The sequence below is a fragment of the Rutidosis leptorrhynchoides genome, chromosome 9 (assembly GCF_046630445.1).
Source record: "Rutidosis leptorrhynchoides isolate AG116_Rl617_1_P2 chromosome 9, CSIRO_AGI_Rlap_v1, whole genome shotgun sequence".
NCBI classification, from domain to species: domain Eukaryota; kingdom Viridiplantae; phylum Streptophyta; class Magnoliopsida; order Asterales; family Asteraceae; genus Rutidosis; species Rutidosis leptorrhynchoides.
Window position 1 is genome coordinate 10,508,955 of NC_092341.1, and position 11,627 is coordinate 10,520,581.

At 34.2% G+C, this 11,627-nt stretch overlaps 1 protein-coding gene across 1 annotated transcript; it reads right to left on the reverse strand.

Annotated features, from left to right (window-relative positions):
• Nucleotides 1-2,669: 2,669 nt before the first annotated feature.
• On the reverse strand, nt 2,670-10,587 carry LOC139865793 (protein BONZAI 3-like). The gene is made up of 16 exons (XM_071853895.1): nt 10,428-10,587; nt 9,335-9,382; nt 8,539-8,687; nt 8,390-8,438; nt 7,873-7,932; nt 7,154-7,330; nt 6,934-7,068; nt 6,666-6,727; nt 6,333-6,432; nt 5,980-6,097; nt 5,815-5,891; nt 5,159-5,296; nt 4,850-5,017; nt 4,637-4,750; nt 4,184-4,280; nt 2,670-2,950 (listed from the first exon to the last, which is right to left on the reverse strand). Exons 1-16 carry the CDS (start codon nt 10,569-10,571, stop codon nt 2,811-2,813), a joined length of 1,776 nt encoding a protein of 591 aa, XP_071709996.1. The 5' UTR covers nt 10,572-10,587; the 3' UTR covers nt 2,670-2,810.
• Between the last annotated feature and the right edge of the window lie 1,040 nt (nt 10,588-11,627).

The window sequence follows — 11,627 nt, forward strand, 5'->3', positions numbered from 1 at the left end:
CGAGCAAACAAAACATATATTCATGTTATACACGAGCCATAGACACTAACTAACACCATTTCAAGTCAAAAACACGAATTTAGAGAAATCTAGAGTTTTAGAATTGTTACCCAAAATCGATGAAGTTAGTATCAAATCGTAGAGAATGAAGAGAGGATCACGAAAATGTAATTTGTTTTGTTGTAAGCCTCCTAGATCGAATTTAGATGATGATTTTATGAAGTTGGGGTTTGTGTGTGTGTTCTTGCTAGAGAGAAAGAGAGAGAGAGGGAGATGGTTGAATGGTGGTGATTGGGGTGGACTAGTTGACCTAGTCAACTAGTTTGCCCCGTGTCAATTTTAGTCCCTCGAGTTTAGAAGCGGGTGCGGGATTTAACCGATCGTATATTTTTAAAACGCAAGTTAACGAGAGATGTTATAATTAAATAACGAGAATATTATGAACGTTCGTCAACGGAGTCGACGAATTTAAATACGAAAGATATTATTTAAAAAAAAAAAGACGGTGTTAAAATAAATTTAACGGAAAAACGCGGGATGTTACATGTAAATTATAAGTTGAACCTGAAGCGGATGCTTATTGTGAGTTATCCATAATAACGAAATGAGAAAGATTACAGTATATAATGAGAAATTAGAGAAAATTGAGTGTTTGATGTGTTTTCAAACTAACCCAACAACATATATTTAAACTAACAAGTTTATGGGGGTAAAATAGTCCAAATACTACCAAAATGAAAAATAAAAAATAAAAAAGAACATTCTTTCACATTGTGAATTTCCGGGGGAAGGCAATTTACTGGAACATGTCCCTATAATAAATATATCAGAGAAAAAAACCTTAGAAATATAGCAAACTAAAAGACCTAGAATCCAAAATTCATGCGTGCAAGTACATACAATCATTAAATTATGTTATACTATATACGAAGTATCATTTAAACTTAACCATTTACTATTCACCACATTATTTTATTAACTTTAGAGGTATTCCTATGTTTGGCGATAAGCTTATTGGAGCTTCTTGCAGCTTACAAACCCAACCCTTCCCCTATCTGTATATGTATAATGGGCAATGAAGTCAACATGGTAGACCATTCAATAGACTCTCTCTCAGCAGAAGTATTGGAGACTTGACTCGACCACGTACTAGAGACCCCTCTTTCTAGGTAGTGTCTCTTAGGTAGCTGGGTAGAAGGTATGTACTAACTCTCCTCATTTACTAGTATCTTAGTGGACAGGGGCGGAACCAGCATGGTGCAGCTGGGGTCAGCCGCCCCCAACGATCAAAAAAAATTTAGCGGTTTTTTTAACGTATTCTTAATAAAAACTGTGCGTTTAAATAAGGATATAATGCTAATTATACAAAATTTGCAAAGACTACCGTGTTAGATTAGATGGTTTGACAGTGCTGATAACAACATGCAGGTTACAGGTTCGATTCTTTCTTTTGGGGTCTTTTTACTAAGTTTAACATAGTGACTTTAATAATCATGTCACTAACAAGGAACTTGCTACCTCAGTACTCAGTAGTTAACCATATCACTAACAAGGAACTTGCTTCCTCAGTAGTGTATAGCGTATTGCTAGTAACAAGAGGATTCCAGGTTCGTAACCTTCATACGTCCCTTTTTATTAACTTAAATAGGGCATATGGGTAACTTAATTAATATGTATAGCATTATGCTAGTATACTATAGTTTTCAAAATGATTTTCTAACATTTTGATGTTGTTTTTTACGATTTTATAATTTGAACGTTTTTAATAAATTTTTGCCCCCATCGAAATATTTTTCTGGATCCGCCACTGTTGGATGAAGGAAGTAGGTCAAGCTTAATTGGACTCAATCTAGTGTCTAACGAGGTTAGTTATACGACCCTAGCAGTCTAATCATCTCGAGCTTTTAGCTTTTTATGAAAGAACTCATATTTAATACAAAACCCTGTTTTTCTAATTACAACCCATAGGGTTGTCTTTAAGAAAAAAAAATTCATGCATGAATGGTGGTACATATGTTGACTTAGTGGTGGTTATTTTTAGAAAATGGGTAGTTATTTTGAATGTACAAATTAAATTAACATGCCTAAATCTCTTAATGACAACCCTTAGGGTTGTCATTAGAAAATTTCTTGGTTAAAAGGAGTTTAAAGTTTTTAGACAGAAAAAAAAAAAAAAAAAAAACTAAAAATTACTAGAAGTAGCATTTAACTTTTATTTTTTATTTTTTTTGTCATTGTACTCTTTATTTAAGAGATTCAGCTAATCTAGTCAAACACTACACTAAAATATATTTAAAAAATTAAAAGCTACTAACTATCAGCAAAAAGCTAAATTGTACTCTTTATTTAAGAGATTCAGCTAATACGTCAAACACTACACCAAAATATATTTAAAAAACTAAAAGCTACTAGCTATCAGCTAAAAGTTATCAGCTACAAGCAAAAAGCTATCAGCTACTTTTACATACATGCCATTCGTCTTTTTACTTTGCAAGGATATTTACTTTCCTTTACAGATTTCCAGACCCTTCCATTCTTATTATCTACTCCATCTCCGGACCCTTCCCATCCTTCCATACCCATTTCATCCACCTCCATTCCAATTTCATCCACCCCATTACCCATCGTTAAATTCAATTCATGTAGAAAAGAAATTTGACAAAATATGGTTGAGAAATGTCAAAATTATGTGTGCAAGTACATATACAATCAATAAATTAAATATGGTAATTTGACTACAGCGTTCTTAATCGCATATGATGAAAGTCAAAGATATGGGGAATTTGCAAAAAAACTAATGCTAGCATGTTTTATCTCGATAGTGGATCTGGTGGAAAAGGAACATGGTGCAGATCATTAGTAGCATTGAGAGGCCTGATATCTCTACTTCTCATGTAAGTAAGCAATTGCCCTTCCAGTAAAGCATGCAGCACCCGTGATGCATCTTCATCTTCATATACAAAAAAAATAAAAAACAAAAAAAATAAAAATAAAAATAATATATATATATATATATATATATATATATATATATATATATATATATATATATATATATATATATATATATATATATTGGTAGGATCAAGAGGGAAGTAACCATTGGGGGAGGGGGGAAGCAAAAACTTTTTTTTTTTCGTTTTCTGAAAAAACTTTGTTCACGAACATTATAGATGAGATGAAAATATGAACATTTAGTAGAGACACTTTGTGATAAATGTTCTTATTTTGGCGGGAAAACGCTCGAAGAAGTAATATATAACAATTATCGTGTTTTTCGAGCGTATATTGAGGTTTTAGCTATTGGGGTTTAGATATTAGGGTTTATAGGGTTTAGATATTAGGGTTTAGAAATTTAGGGTTTAGGGTTTAGATTTAGGGTTTAGATTTAGGATTTAGATTGAGATTTTAACACGAACGGTTTAGGGTTTAGGGTTTGGTGTTTTGGGTTTATGGAATAAACCCAAAACACCAAATCCTAAACCCTAAACCCTAAACTCTAAATCGGGCTAAATTTTACTTCACAAAACATGAAAAAAAACGTTCATATTCTTCACGAACAATATTATCTTGAATGTTATTTTTGTCGATCGTTTTCCCGCCTAAATAATAACATTCATTACGAAGTGTCTCTTCTAAATGTTCATATTTTCGTGTGATCTTGATGCCGGAAAAAAAAAAAATTCAAAAAAAACTAAAGAAAAAAAAAAATTTGCTTCCCCCGCTTGGTTAGTTCCCCATTGATCCTGCCCATATATATATATATATATATATATATATATATATATATATATATATATATATCATAAGAAAAAGGAGCAAGGATGTGTATCGAGTGAACAGGTATTGGATAACTTATATACGTTGGGTTGATTCCAAACAATTGTCTCCTCCGTATTTCATCAAATATGGGGTGTGTGAAAAATGATAACACGCAAAAGTAAATTCAATAAAGTGGTTAAGGATGTTATGGGCATTGGAGACAATTATCGATCGATCTGTTGGACCATTTTGGAAAATTTGAACATGTTTCATTTTAACTAATTCGTTTTCATTTTCCCTGTTGATCCGTTAGAGATACACATCACCAATAACAGCCCGTTTACAAGTCAACGGGTCAAAATTGCAACCTACGATTACAACTAAAACCTAGATAAAAAATATGATAATTTAGTTTACTTACAATGTACGTTACGCATGGGAATAAACTGGACAATATGTCGAGTAGCTATTTTTCCTGTTGAGCTCTCCAGTCGTCGTCCATTATCAGCACCCAAAATCTGTTTGATATTAATAGGGTTACAGATCATGTGCATATTGATGCTTTCAGGAAACGATTAATAAGACACCACCATATTTTAAGTGGTTTATTTTCCCACAATTAGCATAGCTTTCAGGAAAGGTTTAACCCATCTTTTAAGATCAGGTCCATTTAGGTTAATTCAGATCTCTAACATGAAAAAGAGTTTAACATTGTAAATGACTTTACGATGGAGAATGGGTCAAAAGTCAGCCAAAGCATATTCTAAGGGCATAGAAACCTTTTTCAAACAATCTACTCAAAAAAAAAAAAAAAAAGCTAGACTGATTATTGAAGAAACTCATTTCCTAATCATAATAATGATAATGATAATACCTCCATTTGTTTAAAATCAGCATTACCCACTCCAACAATTAAAATTGACAACGGAAGATCAGAGGCCGAGACCAATGCATCTTTAGTCTCTTGTAGATCTGTAAGAACTCCATCCTAAAAAGTACGTATAAATACAAGAAAAATCAGTAATTTATTATAGCAAATATAAGTAGAGAGAGAGTGTGTTCACAAATTATATCATTACATATTTACCGTTATGATTAGCAGAACAAAGTATTTGTTGGAATTGTTTGAGAGGGATTGAGCAGCTATTTCCGCAGCTTGCTTTACTACTGGAGCAAGTAAGGTGGGTCCATGAAGGGAGACAGAACGCAAGGCATTATTACGATAAGCAGTCATTATCCCACGTACTCCTTCAACCTGCAAAATAATGGAAGGAAAAAAAAAAAAACACCTTACTTCACGTACCACAGTGAATAGACGGCAATAGTTATCCAACATGTTACTAACCAACAGAGCAGATATGTTAAAGCATAAAGCAACATAAGAAACGGTCTATACCTCAGAGTTTCCAGTGTTTCCATTAAGATTGAAACAATGAGCTACAGAACCATCTGCTGCACTTCCACCAAAACCCCAAGCAGGAAAGCGTTTATCGTAATCATAAACTTGTATGACTTCCCCAACCTTCATAATGGCCTGTGATGAGAAAACATTAACATTTACAAATCAGTGAATGTAATTCATACTTGATTGAAGAGCCCATGATGCAACTATTAGTGGACACGAATAGTGGCTTTTTATCAAAATGATAGGGTTGCCTGACAGGTCATCACTAGATTTAGACAGGTAGGATTGACCCAACACATGCTTTTTTGTCCAGAACTTTAGAAGTGTGTGAATGGGGGTCAATACGGTTACAAAGAATATATTGTATTGCACTAATAATAATGTAAATATTTATAAAATGGTTTAAGAAGTTTGATGCCGTCAAAGATGGCACTTTGTGAGAATTTTAACCTATTTTACATATTTGACATGTTTCATTTTTAATCTTTTGTTTTACCCGTTGGAGATTAAAGATAAGCTGAATCAACTTATTCATAAGTAAAAGGCCGAAACCTCTACAAAAGACATTTTCCGGTTGATACTTAAAAGAGAAAAATTTAGTCAGAAGTGAATCAAACCAAAATTACAAAAGTTAAAAACCACCTAACCTGTTGGTATGCGTTTAAGCAGCCAGAAGGATCAATGTAATGCAATGAATCTGGACTTTGAGGTTCTCCATTCGAAGCTGTCAACAACGGGACGTTGCAAAAATAAACCTTACAGCTCAGCAAGTAGATATTACATGCCAACATTATTAATTTTAGCACACTTACCTGTAAAATCAACTGCAACCATGAAGTTCAGCTCAAATTGGCTGTAAATAAGATCTAGAAAACTATAGACTTCCTTTTCCTTATATTCATCCACAAAAAGTAGTTTACCCTTGAGAACCTGTAGCATATGTAAAGTGTGAACGCATTATCTAAATCCAGTTTCCTGATGCTTCATTAATTGCAATGTGAATGTAGTTTGGAGAGAGTTTTTTTTTTTTTTTTTTTTTTTTTTTTTTTTTTTTCAAATAAATATGTCCCTATCTTATTTTTCATCATAACATGTTAAGAAAAATGTAGGAGTGCTAAGTTACTCTAAAAAAAAAATTGTAGTACGACACGTAAGCAAAATTTACCTTCTCGTGACCATCTTGATGAGAAGATGGAAAGACAAAATTTGCACCTGCTTTTCCATTGTAAAGTTTTTCCAAGGCTTCAATTGATGTCTGCAGTTTACTGTCAACAACAACAACAAAAAACCCTGTTACTTCAAATTTCAAAACAGCGTGATCTTCAACACAAAGGTCCACTATTTTGGTATGGATCACTTTTTAATCAATCTTTTTTTTTTTTTTTTTACTTTGCCAAATTCAATGTTGAAGTCAATATCAGTAATGCAAATAGACAATTATTACACCATAAAGATATTTCATTTATTTGACTAGAGCAATGTATAGCAAAATCATTACCCGATTAGTGTGTGGTTGCCACTGCTACTGGAGTCAAAACACTCAACAAGTAGAGGGTTGTCCTGAAAAAGTAGAATAACGTATATGTCATAATTCAGTGGGAATAAATAAAAGAAGAGAGGAAACTTGGAATATTACAATGCAATGACGTTGGAACCACTCTAGGTAATAACTAGGTGACAACTATCTAAAAGGTCATTAAATAACAATGATATATGCATCTTAAATTTAGAAGAATGCATAGTGAACAATGGTTAGCCAAATTCACCTTGCTAACAAATTGCTGCACATTTAGACGTAAAGGCTTCCATACAGGGCCCGATTTGTTGCTTACCACTTCTGTCTCCCAAATTGGAACATGAGTTCCATCCTTGACAATTCTAGAGATCCTTAAAAATGGATCCTGTACAGATAACACGCTATATTATAAATAATAATCCCAGAGACAGATTATAAAGACCAATAGTAACTACTCGGAGAGTACTTACACATTTAAAGAACAGACACTTGTATTTCAAGTTTGAACACCGAAGTTTCATCTCAATATCCAATTTAGGATCAATGATTACCTCTGCACAAACAGTTATCGAACCAAGATTTCGAACATCATCCACATTTCTACCTCGAAGTTTTAGGGTGATATTTCCTCTTCGAAGATTCATGATCTGCCAGCAGTTACAAGTAACAGAATAAACTTTCATAAAGAGAATGTACAGTACTCATCTTATACTAGCAATAAGATTTAAAGCTCAACTGTGTCATTGAACTTCTTAGAAGAAGGTATAAACATCAAACGGAGGTGATAAAAAGAGGTGGGTTAGATAACGAGTCAGACTTGACATTTAAAAAAACAACTCAGACCTGTGAATTCTAGCATTAAATTTTTTTTTTTTTTTGCTCTCTTGGATCATATTGACATGCTGACAACCCCAATGACCAAAAGGCTTGCATTGACCCAGTTCTGTCCGTTTGGGACAAAACCGCCCTTTATATGATCATGGTAAGTAAGATGTTTCTAGGTTAAACAGATCAAAACGCATCTGGTACGTAATTCAATTTCCTAGCATGTCTAGAAGGAAGACTTCATTAAGAGGGAATAAACAATTATAAGAAATATCCTACATCAGCAGTCTTTTGAGTCCAATGTAACTAGTCTAATAATATTTGCCGATATCACAAGAAAATCAAGAATAGGAAGTAAAGTTACCTGTGACAAAATACAGTTGGCTTCTCCAACAAAATCTTGGTCTTTTAGGTCCGGCCGCATCTGTGTGGCATATATAAAATTCAAGATGACACTACACATATAATGGAATAAATTGAACAAGTTTGAAGAATACATATGGTAATCACCCAAACACAAAGTTTAGAGATGGCAATATGGGCAGACTGAGCACGGTGGTCAAAATAGGTTCAGGTGGAACTTTATTTTGGTACGAGCCAACAGGTGTGAACACTTTCTATTCATTTTTTCATTAACATTTTGTGCCAAATATGATTACAAATTTATCTTATTGAAGTTTTAATAATATTAATGTAGCTTTCTCATAGAAATACGATTTTAAAGACTTCAGACTTATTTCCATAACTAGCAAATTATTTTCAGAATTATATTACCGGGTGGAGATTGCACATCATGCAAGTCCATTCATGTATAAGTAGATGGGTCCAAATTGCCACCTCTAACAAAACCATATGAGGGTTAGGAGAAAAGTTATATGGACCTCTGTTGACAAGTTATGATACTTGGTATCCACACCATACATCTGAAAGCTGTAAACAAAGAACCATTAGATATGCATAGAGATTTACTTAATAATCTTCAATGGGGTCTACTAGACTTTATAAACAAGATTACAAACAAAATGCTTACATCAACAGCTGAACAGTCTCGAATTCAAAAGTAACAGTTAATTTCTGATGCCAGATGGGATCCAAATTGTTCATGATCATTTCTGTTCGTCCAAGTTCCTTCAAGGTTCCATCCGTGTTCTTGGCATATACAATCGCCATTGGGTACCTCTACAGTTTAAGGAAAACATAGCATGAACATAATCTTTAAGTTTGTAGCATTGCAGAGCAAACAATATAGAAGAATGTAACTATTTTGAATAGGGTCCAAAAAAAATAAATTTTTTTTCCTGACATTAAATATACATTGATGGCCAATGGGGCTTTGCCTCATTGGTCACCATGTTAACATGGTGTTCGAGGAGACCAAGGGTTCGAGTCTCGGGGGGGGGGGGGGGATTTTCGTGAATTAACTCTAACCACTAACATTGCCTTTCAAAAAAAAAAAAATATACATTGATGTTATATATAGGATACCGAGTCCAAGCAGACAAAAGCAAAAGTAATTTTCAGTTCAAGTAAATTTCACTACAACTGTTCTATACACTTGCCTGAAACTTATTTTCAGGAGTTTATCACTAATAAAATTACCGAAATCAATACTTGAGTAAATATAAATATATTTAATTAAACACACAAAGTGTCGCAAGCACGGACATTAGATGTGCATGGATTCAAGATATACAACTAACAAGCATAGGAAGACATATAAGATAGCTAACATAAGCAATCCTCATCAACCTCACTTTGGGGCCTTGCCTTTCCAAAAAAAAAAAAAGCTAACAGTTAGACAATAACAGGAATATAAGTATTATTACCTCTGAAATGGTGTGCAGATCAGATAACTTTAAAGCTGATAATGACAACTGCAATTCATTAGTGACAAATGAGTAATATACAGAGAGGGAATATTTCCACATAGCTGAATACAAATTCAGTGTGTTTCTGTTATCTATATCATCACTATCAACAAACTACAGTAATAAACAAGATGAAAATGATAAGAAACATAAATATGCAACATTTTTGAAAGCTAAAATCATAAACTTTGACCTTGAACATAGAGATTTGAGACTTTCTTTGTAACACTTGTTAAAACCAAAATAATTTGTAAAAATCTTATCTGATAATTTGTAAATTGACCGTGACTATGCTGCAGGCAGTCCATTATTTATACTTGTTTCTTCAATTTTCAATTAAAAAGACAATAAATATGTGCATCTAAAGGTCCCGGTCCATGTCCCAGTCCCAGTCCCAGTCCCATCCCTAAAATAATGTTGTTTTCTTCTAACTGACCCATTTTGCCTTTTATATATTTCACTCACTAGCACTCTTGAACTGAAAATTAATTTCACCCTAAACACCACCGGAAAGCAGAGTTCGTGATAAAAAAACTCCACAGACTCGCCGCCTGCTGCCGGATTCCAGAAGGAAAGCTTCGCCGGAAAATTCGAAAGCTCCATTTCAGGGTAAGGGAAAGTAGGTCTGAGAGAACAAAGGAAGAAAAGCTCGAAAATAAAACACGCCGGGTGGTTCACCAACGGCCGGAAAGAGAACAAAAGAGAAGAGGGGTCCAATCAACCGACGAGATGCCGGTGGCCGGATAAAGAGACTGCACCAATCACCAATTACTCCGAAACACGATGAGAGGTGAGAGAATAAAGGTTGGTCTTTTGACCCTTTTTTATTTTAAATTTAAAGTCTAAACACATCTATTTGAGTCTACTATAATACTTCCCAGAAAGGGACCAACCCAGATCCTACCCCACCGCAAAACACCAAACACCAATCATTTATTAAATCCAATCCAATTGTAAACAAAACAACCAAACAAAGTTCGATAGTACAATCATTTCATGATGATCATCTACTTATATAATCATGTACATACACATATATACATATATATACCTCAATTCGAGTATAGAGTGGTTGAAAGCCTTTGGATCTAAATAAACAATCAACAACTTCATCAGAAGCCGTAGCAACAACATTACTTCCGCCGCAGCCCACGGCGGCTTTTCCTCCGCTTACGTCCGCAAAACAACCGCCCATTCTTGTGTAAAGTTCTGGTTATTTGATTCAGTTTTCAAACCTAATACGTGATAGTTTGATATAATTCTGATGCGTATGTATATATTGATCGATAAGGAGAATTATAATTATATAAAATGCATAATCAAAATCAATTTTACCGGCATCAAACCCCTGACGCGCTGCCACGCACTCTGGTCGGACCTCGTCGGAATTCAATTTTCCGACTGCCTACTATTGCCTTTGTTTCCGAATAAAGGGGATGGAGGTGGTGGGCTGAGATTTTGATGACTCACTCGTATGTGAAAGAGGAGATATGAAGGAGAGTTCTGAAAAAAAGTTGTTATGGAATCTAGGAAAATATATGATCAAAGAATGACGAGTTGACGATGAGTAAGTTGACAGGGTAGATCTAGTAAAATGTATCGGTATATTTAGAATTTATGAAGAATCTTGTCTAATTGAAAAAGATGAGTTTGGTGAAGTGTGATGACGTCATTATAAACGTCATTATAAACCATCGTTTGTCACAAAGAGCCAACAATAAAAACCGGTCAAAACCACATTGACCCAAAATTCCACCCAAAAACCGCAATATACCCACCTCAACTATTATCAACTTACAAAAAATACCTTGTATTTCAGGGGTAAAACGTAAATTCCGTCACTTAAAATAACCACTTCACACAAACACTTCGACAGCCCGTATCTTTCTCCTCGCTCCGAGTTAAATTTCACCAAGCACTCCGTTAAACTTGAAATATTTTTATGAACAAAACGTAACTAACTACATTCGAAACGGACACTTTTTAAAAAAACGCTAAACACAACGACAACCTGTATCTTCCCGCTCGTCGCGAGTTAAAATTTTCCGACAGCAACGTCTTACTCGAAATAATTTTATGAACAAAACGATAAAAAGTACGTTCGAAACGGACACTTTTTAAAAAACGCTAAATACAACGACAACATGTATCTTCCTGCTCGCCGGGAGTTAATTTTTTTCGCCAGCCCCGTTAGACTCGAAATAATTTTATCAACAAAACGAAACTACGTTTGAACCAGTAAGATTTTAAA